We start from the raw sequence: 15,733 nt of genomic DNA, 5'->3' as shown, positions 1-15,733 counted from the left end.
TCTTAGTCAAGAGCACCAGTGAGTGACTCATTGTTCCAGGTTGTAGTAGAAGCAATCAGTAACGGCTCGCGCAGAGCATGCGCTATTGTCGTGTACCAACCTGCTTGTCTAGGTCACATGCTCCGTACGCACAAACGGCAGAGTCCACAAGCAGACAAGTGCCGGCGTAAGGCATGAATCCAATCTCATCAGATGCCTCGTGGGCGTAACACTGAGACGGACCTGTACACGGTTGTAAAGAAAGTTTTCACGGGTCTACAAATGACCAACAGGTGAGTGCCCTGGACTTTGTAGCGTACTCCGCCATTGAGCGAATGTTTCTTGTATCGTATGACCCTGTAAACAGCGTTTAAAAAATGTCTCTGTGTATTACATCATCCGCAGTTTCAAAGCACACCATGATGGCAATGGCAAAGAATAGACCTGCGAGACCTAACTGCATGCCGTTGTGCCGTCGTAGTGTCATCTAGTCGCAGGATCATTGGGCATTATTGGGCGCCTCTATGTGCCTCTGCCTGCCTGGACTCGAGCCTAGGATGCAGCATAGGCTGATTGAATACGCTCGCGGAAAAGGGTGCGGAATAAGTTGATTTGATGATTTATCATGATGCTCCGTGGTGTCAAATGAGAAAGTCAGCCGAGCTTGGGGTTGAGATTTAGGCGAGGTTGGGTGAGGTGAGCAAGGGCAGGACGGACCGCTCAAGCCACGGCGGACCAGGGCTCCGTTACCTACTTGACGGCACTTGCCGGAACGACGACTACAATCTCCACTCTGTCCATTTTGACCGCTGTAAATTTGCTGTTACAACAAGTCAAGACGGGCAACTGTGACGGTCATCTCGCTTATCTTCCAGGATGATGTGCAGCTTCAGTCGCAAATTGTGGCGCGGGATGCCGTAGTTTACCTACAATCAGCCTCATGGCTCCCCGAAAAACAATCTGGACTAGACGCAGGGTTAGTGGCATAATGTCTGGCCAGTCAGAAGACACGGAGAGCCAGCGACGTGTTAATCAGTATGTATCTGGCGCTTTGATCCTTCCGAGGTTACAAGTACACACACAATAGCTTCATCGCAACGCCCTCGAAATTGTCCATGGCGTTCTGGGACACGGTTCTGAGCACGACAAATGCCAAGTCGTATGGCAGACGACTCATACCGAATATTGTCGACGACAATTCGCGGCAACAACCAGATCGAATATGCTTCTCGTACCCGGTGAGCCACGCAAACCTGGACCATGGATTTCAGGATGTCAATTGGCGGCAAGTAAGTGTAATCATACCATTATGGCAAAACTGCGTTGACGGTGACGAGTTTGCGAATGCTGTCAACAGAATGGCATATTTTCTCCAAAGAAATGTCGGGGTGAGCTCTGAGTTCAAAACGATTATGTACATGGGATTCCCAGATATCCGATTGTACATTGTTCTCGTAGCCGCGTAAGTACGATTTCGCCACCATTCCCCGAGCGCACGGCATCACGAAAACGAAGTAGCTGACATGTTCAATTAGCATGAAGACAGGCCACAAGGTATGGCTTCAGCCCCCCCTATTAGCTACCCGAATAGCAGCGAGATTGAGCTGACATGTAAAGCCACTATTCAGCTCTCATCGAAACAGTCTCGCCGGCCATACGAACCTTGTCCGCCAGACTGATTGCACTGTTCTGCTTTATACGGCTGGCTTTCCTATATCAGGCATCCTAGAATGGTGTCGGCTTGACACTGTAAAAGTTCCAGAGCTGGCTGCGCTCCTAGACGATTCACCATGCGAGTCTTTTCCGTACAGCAAGACATTCGAGGAAGCAAAGCTCGATCCTTGCTTCGTCATACACACATCAGGGTCTACAGGTTTGCCAGCGCCAGTGACGTGCACCCACTGGTCAATCGGTACCACCGACCAGCACCACCTTGTCGCTCCTCTAGACGGAAGGCCGACCGTATGGGGCGACTTATTTGATGCCAGACACCGCAACTACCTGGCATGGCCAATCACGTCGAGCTCAGGGATCGGCGCTGGCATCACGGACGTGTGTTTCAGCAATATCACTATTGTCCTAGGTCCACCTGAACAAGCCACTGTAGACACTATCGAAGAGATGATACGATATGCGCAAATCGACTCGATAAGCTGCGTACCGGCAACTCTGGAGGAGCTGTCGAGAAGACCAGATGCACTGGCAAACATGCGCAGTTTGAAACACATCACATATGTTGGAGGTATGTGGATTCCTTGGAACGAAATATGCAAGCTGACGCTACACAGGATCGCTATTGCAAACTGCTGGGGACATCGTGTCTCAGTATGTCCCGCTTGTGAACCTGATGGCATCGACCGAGACAGTCTCTATGGTTCAACACGTCACAGACCGCGAAGACTGGTCGTATGTCTGCATCAATCCACTGCTTAACGGCATAGAGATGCGGCCGGTAGCTGATCTATTCGAGCTCATCTACGTCAAAAAGCCACAATGTGCAGACTTCCAGGGCGTCTTCAAGGTCTTCCCTCATCTACTAGAATTCTCGATGCGCGACCTATACTCGAAGCACCCAACAAAGCCTCATCATTGGAAGCATGAAGGTCGGAAGGATGACATTATCGTTTTTAGAAATGGTGCGAAGTTCAATCCGATGCTACACGAGCGTTTGATCGCACAACATCCAAAGGTCCATGCCTGCTTGCTGGTTGGTACCGGTAGGAATAAACCTGCGGCTATCATCGAATTATACGCACAATATTATACAGAGGACACATCAGCACAGAAGGCCTTGATCAAAGAGATCTGGCCGCAAGCTCGTAAAGCGAACGATGTGGCAGATACCGCTGGCCAACTCGAACAACGCTATATCATCTTTGCTAAGAAGGCGAAGCCATTTGAGATGGGACTGAAAGACACTGTTCAAAGATACGCTACGACCCGTCTCTACGGACAGGAAATTGAGGATCTCTACACCTCGATAGCAGTGGGAGGGCTCGGTACCCTTTTCCGGACTGAAGTTGGTGTGTCATGACCGGCTTATTCTCGCACGAACGCTAGGTGCCAAGCCACCACAGCATACGACATTCAATAAGAAGGCTGCATCAATCTCGCGTACTTCGCGTCCTTTGCTCGCTCTGTAATCCCAGTGGTGCCAATTGGTTAATTGATCTGATTGCACTAAGCCACTTCCGACGGAGATGTCAGCACAGTATTTCGGGATTCGTCCGACTCGTCCACAAGGCTGCCAATGTCTGCATTATTACACCGCATTAGAGATGCCTTCAGTGGATTCGGACGCTTGAGAGACTCCGTGTGGCCTACGCTATGACCGATACGTGTAGGGGAGACAGGTATAAGTGTAGCCTTGGGCCGGCACCTTGCAGCTAGGTAGAGCAGCACCCGCGCTTCTCATCAATTTCGAGCAGGCATTACAAGGCACCCTCATATACTATTTACACCAACCTATCAACCAGTCTTTGTACGTCTTTCTCGACCTGATCGCCAAGCATGGCACCTAAGTCATTTCATATCGTTGCTCTCGAGCCCATCATATTCGGCTTGCAGAATGCAGCCGCAGTGATACGCAAAGGTGAAGCGTACGCCGAAGCCAACAATACAGATCCAAACGAGTATCTCACCGCACGCCTCTATCCTGACATGGGCGACTTCTGTTACCAAGTCTACCGCTTCACCGACACCGCAAAGTTCATCGTCGAGCGCTGCAATCCATCGGCCCCTACTATCACGATGCCCGATGAAGAGAAGACGTTCCCGGAGCTGCTAGCGCGCATCCAGAAAACGCTCTCGTACGTCCAAGGTATTGAAGTTGAGGTTCTCGATAACAGAGAAGATTTTCAAGTCACGCTTCATCTCGCGAAGCATTTGCCGAAGGGTCCTATCGAGGTCAAGTTCACTGCGTTTGAGTATGTACAGCGACAGGCCCATCCGAACTTCTGGTTCCACGTTGTCACCATGTACGATATCTTGAGGCACAAGGGTGTTCCGCTGGGCAAGGTGGACTATTTGAACGGTGCGGGATTGATCCCGATCAAGTGGCTGGGTGCGTAGTTGAGATCTTAAGATATTCGGAACTAAGGTAGAGAGTGGGGTAGGCATTGGGAAGAAATGGATTATTACGTCTATGCGCCCTCCCTGAATACAAAACGCCGGTCGCTGATGCATCATTATGTCATTACCTTAGGCGTGTTTGGAACCTAATACCCAATCAGACAGAGATGGCAGCAACGAGTACATCCATCGCACTCGAATGCGTGCTCGCGTTCGCCGGACTGACAAATGGCCCAGACCAAACCACACTTAGCGTGTTCCCTTCATTCTCATTCCTGTTGTTTAGCCAAATACTGTCGGCATTCGTTTTGATCGAGTCTGTAAACGCATCATCCGGCGCAGCCTCATGGAGCATCTGCAGATTGCGCATGAAGACGCCTTTGAACTGAGTTCCATCTCCACCGCAACCAGGCTCGCAAACATCGTGTATGACGCCATTATCATCTGAGAGCTTTTCGATTGCGGCTTTGGCGATCTTACTCGCCAGGGGAAGGTAGGTGTCGTTGGGAGCCGCTTTGTTGAGCTCGACGAGGCCACCGAGGATGACGCCTTGGTTGTAGGACCATGTTTCTGAAGTCATGTCAGTTGCTTACTCATGATCAAAGCCATCCGGATGTACTCACGGAAGCCATTGTTTGCACAGCCTTCAGTGAGGCCGTCGTTGATAGTCCCTTGATCATTGATCATCCCACTGTTCAAGAACCACTGGAGGGTCAACTCCGCCCACTCGACGTAGGTGTCCTTGTTTTGGGCTCGGTTCGCAAGGTGTGCCGCGGTCGACAGAAATAGTTCATTAGCGATGGCGTTCATGTAGTCCTTTTTCCAGCTCCAGAAGATGCCACCGTTACCACAGCGCGTCGGCCATGCCTTGGTGACCTGGCCAAAGATACCTTCTGCCAACTGGAGGTATTCGATCTTCTGCGTCACGTCGTAGGCTCCGATCCAAGCCAATGCCCACCAGAGGTCATCGTCGTAAAAACCGTCCAGCCAGTCTTCCGGGTTCGGAGTAGTCGCAAGAGCAGCCTGAGTAGCTGCGTCTTTCGATGACGGTGCGAAGTTTCGCAGGCTCTGAACGTCGACATATTGGCCCTCATCTGCGTCCCAGCCCAAGGGGAAGACGGTCACGGGTTCGTGGACGCCCCAAGGGTTGAGAATCTTTGTGTACCCCGATTCCAGACCAGTCTCATTGAACAGTGTGAAGGTGCCATTGCCTGGGTCGACATCTCGTCTCCTCTTCGTCTCGTTCTCAATACCCGGTTGCGGATTTTTTGCAGGCGCTTGGACTATTGTGTTCGCAAATACCCTTCTTGCGAGGTCTTGTAGTTGCGCATTATTTGGGTCGATCTTTGCGAGGTTTGCAATCATAGTCATAACGTTGGCGCCTCCCCACCATCCTGTTGTATCCCACAGACCCGTACCGGAGTTGTACCAGATCTGTAATCTCGACAGGGCGAATTCAGCACGTTTGGTGGGATCAGAAACCGAGTCGTACAGGCTTTGTGCGTATGTGTTAGAGGTGAAAGATATGCCGAGCAATAACGAGTGTACGAGAAACGATGGGTACATGACGACAATAGTAGCTGATCGTTTCCTTTGTACTGCAGCTGAGAAGCAGTGTATTAATACGGATATTAAGAGTACTGGATGGCTGTTGACAAAGGAGTGTGGAAGAGGAGAGACTCAATTGTGCATCTGCGAACAGAAACCGTCGCGCGACATCTTTGTAGTAGTAGCGACGCGTTGTGCTTCCTGCTCCCTAATTTCACCGCCTTAGACAGCGCACCTGCCCATATCCGCTCCTTTGCTCAAGAGCCGCATGGTATACCTTGGCGCTATACATAGCGAAGCCTTTTCTGCAACAGGTGCTGTTTCACACCCAATATGTACGGATCTGCTATTGGAGCTTGACCAAAACGGAAGATGGTGCTGATTCCTTTGGGCATCCAACGATATGCATTTGCAGCCGCGACGGATAGCACGAGCCACAGCAGCATAATGTGCATCGAGATTCGGTAGAGCGGAAGCGCTGGACTAGGCGCGTCAAGGTGCAAGCGATCGCTGTGTCGCACAGACACCAATGTGCGGATACGCTATTGTTGGATGACGTGCAATATCTTCCCTTAAGAGTTTATCGGTGAGTTTAAGAGTTGTGTCTCGCAGACGTCAAGCTGAGTCGGTCCTACCATCACCAAAACCTCGGAATTTGAGAGCAGCCACACGTGCCCTGACGAACGCACGAATGTCCCCCAAAACAAGGCGAACAAGAGCAGTGATTGCGTCCATACTGATAGCGTTGCAATGCCATAGTGCTAATGAAGTGCAAGCTGGTGTGAGTTGGCCGACAGCCTCATCGTTGCTGGCGAACTACACCGGATTATGCATGCGAACAAAATCGCGAAGCACCAAAGGCGTCAGAATAGAATGTGCTTGACAGAACGACGGTCGCGCGAATGATGCGACCTCGCCCAGGTGATTCGACCCTCAAGCAATGAGGACGTCGGTCCCCATCTCCTTTACCTCGTCTACCCAGCAGTTGTCCGCCCCCAATTCTGCTCGGTCTTTGCACATCCATATGGTTTCCAGCACCCTCTTGACTGTATGCAGATAGCCCCAGTACATCTCGCTATACAGCGTGTCCAATATGTTCATAATCCACTCGCGCTGTGCAGGGTCCTCAGATTCGGCACCAGCCAAGAACAGCGGCCAGCATATGCACTTGAAGACTGCGTCGCCAGGTTTGAGGTGTGATATATGCTGAACGACATCGTTGGCGAGCATTGTCAAGTTGACAAGGGCTGTGTCGCTGGCAGGATCGAGGAGCGGGTGGGTAGCAGGGAGCACTCGAGCGAGGTAGATGCAGACTGCAGAACGATGCGCGGAGGCAATACGAACACGCTGCTTCAAGTCTTCGAAAGGTGAAGCAGGTTCGAAATCGAATGACCACGTGATGGGATCGAAGTCAAGCGCCCGTTGCAGCAGAACACCTACTTGCATCTGGATGTTGTCTCTCAGGTTACCAGACGTGCCATCGCGAGAGTCTGGGAGTTCGAAGGATTCGAGCATGATGCGAAGAAGAGGTGATGGCATCGAAAGGTAGTTGTTCGTCTCTGCATAGCGTAAAATCGGCTCTAGGTCAATTGTATCCGGCACGAACTTGGACATCGTCGAGAATGACAGGGTAGACCCGAGAACGTAGAAGATCAGGAGGTCAGAAAGGATGGTAAGACGTAGTCTGCTCATCGGTCGTTGTAAGTAAGGAGGTTCTCCTAGAAGCTTGATCAGAGACAGCGCACCATCCATGTGCACTTTCCACTTGTCCTTGCCAGACTCGACGAGAGTGTAGTTGACGAAGAGCAGGATGGTCACCAGGACCAGGTCAATGTTGGCCGGAGTGACAGAAGCAACATTCTGTGCCAGTAGTGATAGTGCATTGGTCTTTGCAGTGAGTGCGTCTCGATATGAAGACTGCAGTGGTCCACCGAACCTACTGACTGCTTGATAGTACGCGACGAGACAAGAGCTTTGCTGAGCTTGATACGTTGATTGGCCCATAGGATTACGCGATATATTGAAGACGTGGAAGGCCGAGTTGGCAACGATGATCTGCAGCAGTAATGGGTACGCGGATGTTGCTGGTATCAGATCGCGGATGGGATTGCGCCCTGGCATGTCGTACACAACCATGTCCTCGCACAATTGGGTTGCAAAATGGTATAAATAGTAGCGCGAGTGGCGGTCCAAGTCGTTGACCAGCGGATCGACCAGGGGCCGGTGAAGTACCATTTCCGCATCTTCTTCGGCTTCTGAACCGAGAGCGGGGCCATCTTTTGCAATTTCGGCTGACGTTCCGTCCGCGGGCTCCGAGGGCGCTGGCAGCGTCTTTGCAACGACAAGATCAGACTCCCATGTGATGGCAGGTGCGCCGTGAGGCTTGGCTTCCTCTTTCGAAGATCGATCGGCTGCATCCCGTCGCTCTTCATAAGACTTCCCCATCATCTTCCCCCGACTCGCGACCCCGCGATTCCACACAAAGAGCTTGCCATAACCCAAGCATTCGGTATCAGACGAGAGACATTTGTGGCAGACTGGGGAGGAGCGATCGCACTTCCAGCGACGTCTGCGACAGTTATGGCAGGCTTTTGTGGGCAGGTTGAGCAATGTCGAGCTCATTGGACAAGCGCCATGCAAGATGTGTAGAAGATACACCGTAAGGGACCGTGGATTCTCGAGTAGATGCAGATGAGCTTGGCTGACGGTTGTCGATGTACGTCCTATCCTAAGGGTCCTTGAAATCACGTTGGCCGCCGGCTCCGCTATGGAAAGGCTGGAGTGTATATCCGTACGGCGAGCGAGATCGGCCAAAGTCGCCATCCTCTGGCCCATCGGCCACTCACAGAAGCCCATTCGCTGACAAAGGCATCCTTTGGCCTGTTTGCTGCACGATCGCTTAAGCAGTCGATCTCGCCACCTGTTTATGCTAGCCGCAACGGGCAGGCCAAGCTCATCTCTTGCATATCTTGGCATCTCGCTCCACTTCGTCACCACCATTCGTGTGGACGTCACAGACGCAATTGAGCCGTGGTGGCTTCTTATGATGGATTGCTCAGTCAAAATGTCGGGCACGTTGGAGATCCAGTCATTTTGCGGCCGTCACGGACGCCGACCGCCAGGATATAGAAGAGACGCCATGAACGACCAAGAACATCGACGCCCAAAACCAATACACGAACATTACCCATCACATCCCAAGAGCGACTACAGTATTAACAACTGCGATACCGTCTATCATACACTGTTTGGCTTCACTTCTCACCTCGAGTCGACGGCCATCTTCTGCAAGCCCCTATCACGACTAGTCGTTTCTAGCTTTATCGATTTCTGAGATTCTCATATCAGGCATTGCTGTCGCCTTCGTTTGGGTGCACGACCATGGCCGAATCGAAGGAGGGTCAGGAGGATTCCCCTCCACAATCAAGGGAGGGCTACAGCGCATCTGAGATCGAAAGACTGGGACGAGAGCGCCCTGCAGTTTTCAGTTCGATATGGGTTGAGCTGGGCTTCTGTGTTGCTCTCCTCGGATCGATGTTCGTTGCCGAGTACCTTATCTCTGGCTTCAACATCCTGCTGCCATCGTTGATTCCAGCTCTCAACATTCCAAAGCAAGCAGAGACATGGCCCGCCAGTGTCTTCTCCCTCGTCACTGGTGCTTTCCTGCTACCAGCCGGGCGACTAGCTGACATGTATGGAGGATACATCGTCTTCGTCAGTGGATTCGTCTGGCTCCTGGTCTGGACCATCATCGCAGGGTTCAGCCAGAATTACATTATGCTCATCTTCTGTCGAGCACTGCAAGGCTTCGGTCCTGCAGCATTTCTGCCATCTGGGATCATGCTTCTGGGGAGCATTGTAAGCTTAGGGGTCCGTGCGCTGCTCTGCAATACCAGCTAACCAGTAACAGTACCGTCCGGGACCGAGAAAGAACCTCGTCTTCAGTCTGTACGGCGCCTTTGCCCCTGTTGGCTTCTTCACCGGTATTTTCTTTGCTGGCGTTTCAGCCCAGTTCACAACATGGCGATGGTTTTTCTGGATCGGAGCTATCATCCTCGCCATCATCGGTGTAGTGGCATACTTCTGCGTACCGAACAGGCCCGAAGACAAGCATGGCAAGGGCGTCAAGATGGACTGGTGGGGCTTGGTGACGGTTGCGCCAGGTCTTGTCCTTGTCATCTTTGCCCTCACAGACGGTAGTCATGCACCGCAGGGGTGGGCAACACCCTACATCCCTGCTACCTTCATCGTCGGCTGGCTCTTCTTGGGGGCCTTCATCTACATCGAGGGCTGGGTCGCTGAGCAACCATTGCTCCCGGGCGACATGTTCCAGGTCAAGGGCATGAAGTGGCTTGCAACAGCTCTCTTCTTCCAGTACGGCACGTTCGGCATTTTCCTCTTCTATGCCTCTTTCTACATTGAGGAAGTCGTGGGCGCCAGTCCGCTTCTCACTGCTGCCTGGTTCGCACCCATGTGTGTCGGTGGCCTCGTCCTCGTCACCGTCGGTGGCCTTGTTCTTCACCTCCTTCCTGGACGCATTCTCCTTCTCATCAGCGGTACCGCATACATCCTCTGCACCCTCTTGTTCGCCATTCTCCCCGTCCACTTCAGCTACTGGGCCTACATCTTCCCGGCCATGCTCTGCGCCACGCTCGGAATTGACATCACATACAACGTCAGCAACATCTTTCTCACAACCTCGATGCCCAAAAACCGTCAGGGCCTTGCAGGGGCCTTCATGAACAGTCTGCTGTTCCTCGGCATCGCCGTCTTCCTGAGTTTTGCAGACTTGGCCGTGAGCGAAACGGAAGAAAGGGGTCCGCGAGAGAGCTACAAGATTGCGTTCTGGTTGGCGACCGCGCTTTCGAGCGCTGGTCTCATTCTCATGTTCTTGGGTGTCAGAATTGGCAAGGCCTCGAGCGACTTGACTGTCGAAGAGAGGCTGGAATTGGAGAACGAGCTGGTGAGGAGGAACACGAACGCGAGCGCGCAGTAGAAAGTCGTGTTGTGTTTTCATTTCATTTTAGATACCCAAGTCCGATATACAGATGCCATGTCAGGTAGCGACTCGTAGGCGCTGGATTGCGCAACATCAAGACCATCCCGAACACTCTCAGAAGCCCGCCAACATCTGCTAGTCTTCGTCTTCGTCTCCCTCTCTGTCGCCCTCCGGCTCGGGGACCTTCGTCCTAAGCTCCTCAGGCACTGAAGTCTTGAACGTCTTGTTCATGTTGGCCTTTTTCTTCCAGCCCGCAATGTTGCGCTTCAGGCCCTGCGCGACATTGATGTCGTCTTGGATCAGAGCATTGCGGATGCTCTGCGCACCCCCGGGCGTGTAAATGCCCCGCTCGCGACCCGCGGCGGCCAGCTGGTTGTAGCTGTAACCTTCGTAGGTCTTGCCGCCGGGGAGAGGCGTCAAGGGATCGACCTTCTCTGGGCGCCTGCGCTTGCGCTTTGGAGGCTGGGCGGCGGCGGGTTGCGCAGATGGAGAAGCAGACTCGGGTGATGGCGGTGCTGGAGGCGATGCTGAAGACTCTAGTGCTGGCGTTAGAGAAAAAGTATGAAATCGCAGCGCTAAAGTCTTACCGCTCATGGCTGGACGCACATCAACGCGCTCCTCCTCGGGCTCGGAGTCGTCGGCTAGCTGCGAGGCGACACTGTCGTCCTCGGAGGCGTCTTCGTCGCTCTCCTCAACAATGCGGCTCCCGTGCTCGTCGATGCGGCCAGCCTCGAAGTCTTGGACGATCTTGAGCATCTCCCTGTCGCGCTTGCGGCGGTTCTTATCGGCCGTCTCGAGGGAAGCCATGGGAGGCTGGACGCCGGTGTAGTTGAGGAAATTCGAAAGATACTCCGCTGTGTACTCGCGCTTCCTGTCGAGCGGCTTCAGCAGCTCGGTGGCCATGTGCTCGTCTATTTTGTCAGCGCCTCGCAGGAGCGCAACGTGCTCTTGCATCATCTGGGCTTCGCGGTGAGCTTGCATGTCTCCGTAAGCGGAGCGGTGCTCGGCGTTGTCAATGTTTGACTTCTGAACTTTCTCCTTGGGCGCCATTGTGGTTGAGTTGAGTTGGTGGGTTGGAAGTTGGGTGAGGTGGAAGGAAAGGTATTGTGAAAGTAATTATATAGGAGCCGGCGCAGAGGGCACTGTGCTGGTGAAGTGAACGTTTGCTGAGATAATGTGGAACATTCACCTCCACACCCCCAGACCCACGTACCCGTGCCTCTAGAGTGCCTTTCACTCTGATCTTTTCTCGAGCTTCCGGGGCTTCTTCTTGGCGCCAGCTGGCTCTCCAGACGGCGCCGCAACGTTCTCTGACTTGGGCTGTAGCTTGCGGGGCTTCTTGCGTTCCTTCTCTCCTGTCGGCTCTGCAGGGTTGGATTGAGCCTCTTGGGGCTTCTCCTGTGCAGTGTTGGTATCTCGAGACTTCTCGCTGGTATGATCGGGCTGCACAGTATCGTTGGCATCTCCGTTGTCGCCGTGTGTCTCTTTCTCTTCACTGTGCGATCCTCTTGTCTCAGATGTCGCAGAGGTCTCTGTCTTAGACTGCTCTTTTTGGTGCCCATCATCCTGCGTCTTCTGTTCGTTAGAGTCCCCATCGTTTGCAGACTCTTTCGAGTCGCCCTGAGAAGGCATAGACGGCATCTTCGCCTTCACGTTCTCCAGAACCTCCTTCTGCTCCGCACTCGGCCCCTCCTTCCCCAAGCTCTCCAACTCCTCCTGACTCGGCGCATCCTGCTCATTGATATGCCCAATCATCTTCTCAAGCTGCTTCTTCTGAGTCTCAGTAGCTTTCCAGCCCGGCAAACTCCCCGCAATCTTCTCAATCATCTTACTCCCTCCCTTCCCCACGTCCCAAAACGGGCCGTGCATCCACCCCGTCGCCGCACCAAGTCCTGCACCCAACCCTCCCAACGCCGTCGATGATACGCCGCCGACCAACGTCCCTGTGATTGCACCCAGTGAGGCGCCTGGGGCGATGCCGAGACCCGCGCCCACGGCCATGCCCTGGAAGGTGCCCGAGCGCAGGTACTTTGCAGTCTTGCCGAGGGATTTGGATTGAATTTGCTGCTCGAGGGCTTGTTCCATGAGCTTCTGGCGTTCTTCGGGGTCGCCTGCTGCTGCGGCGGCTTGCATGAGTTCCGTGGCCTTGTCGTGGGCTTGTTTCGCTTGGGCGGCGGCTTTGGAGGATTCCTTGCGGACTTCGTCCTCGGAGTAGCCATTGTGCGAGGAGGCCTCGGGGTTCTTGTCTCCCTTCTCGTTTCCCATGATGTTGATGTATGTGTGAGGTCTTTTGTTGTGTTGGTGTTTTGCGTCCTGTTAAAGATGAGATGGTTCGAGACCTACGTCATCGGCGCCAGATCTGCACCGGGTTCTGAATGCCTGTTTATTGGTGTCCACCAGCGGGGAGCAGGATCGCTTTGACGACTGCGATGTGGGTATCCAGGGAGCGGACTTTGCAAGTCAATTCGTGTCAAAGACTTGATCTGACGGATGAGTAGAGGTAATGCTGAGGTTTGGAGGTCAACGCAACCACTTGACGGCGAGCTCATATACGAAGAGGCTCGTTTTTTGGCCAATGAAGAAGTCGATGCCCTGAACGCGCCTTGCTCCTGCACATAACAGTGATAACTTAGCAACGTTGAGACTCTATAAGAAACTTACCATAGTTGAATTATATAAATGAACTAAGAGCCTTACGACGTTATAGTTCCTTTAAATATGATGAACTTGTTTGTTCCACTAACAATTATCAACAAACAGGAATCATGTTTGCCTCGCTTGATCGGCCAAACGAAACAAGCTTCTTCGTATTCACGTCTGTCCCATAAGCAATGCTTGCCGAAACATTTACAAAGCCGATGGAGAGCTTCTGACGCTTCTCTGACGCTTCATGTCGACTTTCTCAGAGGGGCTTGAATCATCAGCGTTGAGCAATTAGCCATTTGGCCCAAGCAAGGGACGGAGAGTGAACACGCGAATCCATGTAATGATGTGAGATTACCAGTTCTATAAGTCGAATCCAATGCTCCGGTTGCAGCAAGGTTGCAGGATACCCAAACGCCCGCTATGCAAGACCTGCGCGTACGCCGTAGATGCAGTCACATGGTGCCCATATCACCATGTCGTCGTAGATGGCTCGTATTGTATTCAGTCGTCTTTGCGCTCGTTGTCCTTCCACTCGTCCCATTCCCTCGGCTTGCGCTCGCGACTCGAGCTCTTCTGGCCCTTGCGCGGCGCGTCCAGAAAGCCGTCGGGGAGGTCGTTCCAGTTCTTCGTCGCGGGCACGATCGTGGTGTGTGTTTTGATTCTGCGGTCCGCGGCCTGCTCGTCGCTGGAGACGTCGTACTCGTCGTCCTCGTCGTCTTCGGAGATGTAGCTGTACTGGTCGAACTTCCGCCGCGCCTCGATGGTTTGGAGCGGGACGTCGCCGTCCGCGTACATGCCCTGCTCGCGGCCCAGAATCTGGTCGGCTTTGCTGGGGCTGCGGCGGCCGTCGCCGTGGGCGGTCACGGGGCCGTGGGTCGTGGCGGAGAGGTACTGGGTCTGGTCGGCGTGCTGGTAGGAGACTCGCGGGGAGGGAGGGTTGTAGCCGCCCGGTTGCCAGCCTTGGGTCACGCGACCGACGCGGCGGAACTCTGCCTCGGTGGGCGTGTCGACGCCCCAGCCGGCGGCGCGCTCGCGCTGCTTCTGCTGCTGCTCCTCTCGCTCGCGGTCCTGGCGAATGCGGTCGCGCGCGGCGAGCCACTTCGGGCTGGGTTCCCACGACCACCCGTCGCCTGTCGTGTTCGTGATTGGGACGAACCACTTCCAGGGCGAGGGGCCAAAGACGTGTGCCATGTTGCGCCTCCAGCCCAGATCGAAGGCGTTGGGCAGCTGCTCGTTGTCGCGCTCGTCGAGGTAGTTGTCGTAGCGATCCTGGTACTGCTGGCGTTCTCGGTGCTCGTAGGAGTTGCTTGCGTGGTGCGCGTAGGAGTTGCTTGCGTGGTGCGCGTAGGAGCTGCTTGCGGGGTGCGCGTAGGAGTTGCTTGCGGGGTGCGCGTAGCCGTTGCTCTGGGCGCTCGCGGGCGGCGGGGAGCGCGCGGGCGTCTCGCCTTCCTCGGGGCGGGTGACGCCGGGGAGCGCGTTTGCGTGTATCTCGCGCAGCTGGTCGCCGATGCTGAGGCGGCCGTTGGCCTGGGCGTCCTGGTAGCTGCGGTCGCTGAGGCTCTGCTTCATGGCGTGGCGCAGCGGCGACAGGTAGCGCGTCTTCTCCAGGCTCTCAATGGTGGTCTGGCCGCGGACGGTGAGCCACAGGTGCCAGGCGGTGAAGCCGGTGATGACGATGCCGATGATGCCGGCCAGCACGGCGAGCAGGACGTCGTTGATGGGCATAAACGACTCGGTGTACTGGTTGTCGCTCAGGATCTCGCGCCACACCCAGGTGGCGGCGGTGGCGAAGCACAGCCAGCAGAACAGCGTCAGATACAGCAGGAACAGCAGGAACGGCTTGTAGTTGCGCAGGCCGACGCACGTGGCGAGCCAGGGGCAGTGGTGGTCCATCTTCAGCACGCAGCGCTTGCAGGTCGAGCAGTGGTGGGCGCGGTCTGGCTTGTTCGCCTGGCACTTGTTGCAGAAGCGCGCGCCGCCGTCCGAGGCCTTGACGGTCAGCGACGTGTACTGCGCGCCGCCGCCCTCTTGCTGCGGCAGGTTGCTGTAGCCGTCGCGGGCGGCGCGCGGCGACCCGGGGTCGGTGAAGACGGCGGCCGTGTAGCTCCAGTTGAGCAGGCCGTAGAGGACGAGGCCGAGCGCCGAGGTGAAGTGTCCTGTCGCCCGTGTCAGCGTTGCACGCGTGTCTCGACGGTTGCGGCCGAGCGGGTAGGCGCACCAGTCCAGGCGTTCTTCGCGGGCACCAGGCCGATGCCGACCTGCACCCAGACGGCCCACGAGGTCAGGCCGTAGACGAAGAGCAGCGGGAAGTAGGTCATGGTGTTGCAGCAGTAGCGCTCCACCCGGCGCGCCCATGCGCGAGGGCGCATCTTGGGCGGCGACGGCGGACGTGAGGGCGAGCCCAGCGTGGCCATTGGGGTCCTCGTTATCGCGCGAGACCGAGCATAGGGCGGTGCAGCGGCGTCACAGAGCGAGCAGAGTGCACGATTA

The 15,733-nt window shown here is 54.7% G+C and overlaps 8 protein-coding genes across 8 annotated transcripts; 3 read left to right on the top strand and 5 right to left on the bottom strand.

Annotated features, from left to right (window-relative positions):
- The first annotated feature begins 977 nt into the window (after nucleotides 1–977).
- M421DRAFT_172118 (acetyl-CoA synthetase-like protein) lies at nucleotides 978–3,251 on the top strand. Its single transcript, XM_033587792.1, has 4 exons — nucleotides 978–1,441; nucleotides 1,515–1,533; nucleotides 1,597–2,221; nucleotides 2,268–3,251. Exons 1-4 carry the CDS (start codon nucleotides 1,095–1,097, stop codon nucleotides 3,011–3,013), a joined length of 1,737 nt encoding a protein of 578 aa, XP_033447901.1. The 5' UTR covers nucleotides 978–1,094; the 3' UTR covers nucleotides 3,014–3,251.
- Nucleotides 3,252–3,489: 238 nt separating this feature from the next.
- On the top strand, nucleotides 3,490–4,050 carry M421DRAFT_5921 (uncharacterized protein; the record flags this gene model as incomplete). Its single annotated transcript, XM_033595664.1, has 1 exon — nucleotides 3,490–4,050. The coding sequence occupies one exon, from the start codon at nucleotides 3,490–3,492 to the stop codon at nucleotides 4,048–4,050; it is 561 nt and encodes a 186-aa protein (XP_033447900.1).
- A 157-nt stretch (nucleotides 4,051–4,207) lies between these two features.
- M421DRAFT_64458 (glycoside hydrolase family 76 protein) lies at nucleotides 4,208–5,616 on the bottom strand (the record flags this gene model as incomplete). Its single annotated transcript, XM_033596161.1, has 2 exons — nucleotides 4,208–4,620; nucleotides 4,674–5,616. 2 exons carry the CDS (start codon nucleotides 5,614–5,616, stop codon nucleotides 4,208–4,210), a joined length of 1,356 nt encoding a protein of 451 aa, XP_033447899.1.
- Nucleotides 5,617–6,531: 915 nt separating this feature from the next.
- On the bottom strand, nucleotides 6,532–8,046 carry M421DRAFT_5919 (acriflavine sensitivity control protein acr-2; the record flags this gene model as incomplete). Its single annotated transcript, XM_033595663.1, has 1 exon — nucleotides 6,532–8,046. The coding sequence occupies one exon, from the start codon at nucleotides 8,044–8,046 to the stop codon at nucleotides 6,532–6,534; it is 1,515 nt and encodes a 504-aa protein (XP_033447898.1).
- A 933-nt stretch (nucleotides 8,047–8,979) lies between these two features.
- On the top strand, nucleotides 8,980–10,594 carry M421DRAFT_64418 (MFS general substrate transporter; the record flags this gene model as incomplete). Its single annotated transcript, XM_033596156.1, has 2 exons — nucleotides 8,980–9,456; nucleotides 9,509–10,594. 2 exons carry the CDS (start codon nucleotides 8,980–8,982, stop codon nucleotides 10,592–10,594), a joined length of 1,563 nt encoding a protein of 520 aa, XP_033447897.1.
- Nucleotides 10,595–10,663: 69 nt separating this feature from the next.
- M421DRAFT_172112 (uncharacterized protein) lies at nucleotides 10,664–11,739 on the bottom strand. Its single transcript, XM_033587791.1, has one exon. It carries the CDS (start codon nucleotides 11,645–11,647, stop codon nucleotides 10,733–10,735), a length of 915 nt encoding a protein of 304 aa, XP_033447896.1. The 5' UTR covers nucleotides 11,648–11,739; the 3' UTR covers nucleotides 10,664–10,732.
- Nucleotides 11,740–11,836: 97 nt separating this feature from the next.
- M421DRAFT_26079 (uncharacterized protein) lies at nucleotides 11,837–12,817 on the bottom strand (the record flags this gene model as incomplete). Its single annotated transcript, XM_033588690.1, has 1 exon — nucleotides 11,837–12,817. A coding segment is annotated over one exon (981 nt), but the record flags the coding sequence as incomplete, so codon positions are not given.
- A 954-nt stretch (nucleotides 12,818–13,771) lies between these two features.
- Nucleotides 13,772–15,657, bottom strand: M421DRAFT_18987 (zf-DHHC-domain-containing protein; the record flags this gene model as incomplete). The annotated part of the gene is made up of 2 exons (XM_033587977.1): nucleotides 13,772–15,399; nucleotides 15,462–15,657. Coding segments are annotated over 2 exons (1,824 nt in total), but the record flags the coding sequence as incomplete, so codon positions are not given.
- Nucleotides 15,658–15,733: the final 76 nt, after the last annotated feature.

The sequence above is a fragment of the Didymella exigua genome (assembly GCF_010094145.1).
Source record: "Didymella exigua CBS 183.55 unplaced genomic scaffold M421scaffold_16, whole genome shotgun sequence".
Taxonomy (NCBI): Eukaryota; Fungi; Ascomycota; class Dothideomycetes; order Pleosporales; family Didymellaceae; genus Didymella; species Didymella exigua.
Note: the sequence above shows the minus strand (reverse complement) of the source record. Positions and strands in the feature narration are given on the sequence as shown.

What these genes read in the sequence shown, in the direction of transcription:
- M421DRAFT_172118 (XM_033587792.1), top strand. Translation starts at nt 1,095, where the DNA reads ATGGCGTTCTGGGACACGGTTCTGAGCACGACAAATGCCAAGTCGTAT. An exon ending in ACACATCACATATGTTGGAG is followed by an intron (nt 2,222 to 2,267) that starts GTATGTGGATTC and finishes GACGCTACACAG; the next exon opens with GATCGCTATTGCAAACTGCT.
- M421DRAFT_172112 (XM_033587791.1), bottom strand. Translation starts at nt 11,647, where the DNA reads ATGGCGCCCAAGGAGAAAGTTCAGAAGTCAAACATTGACAACGCCGAG.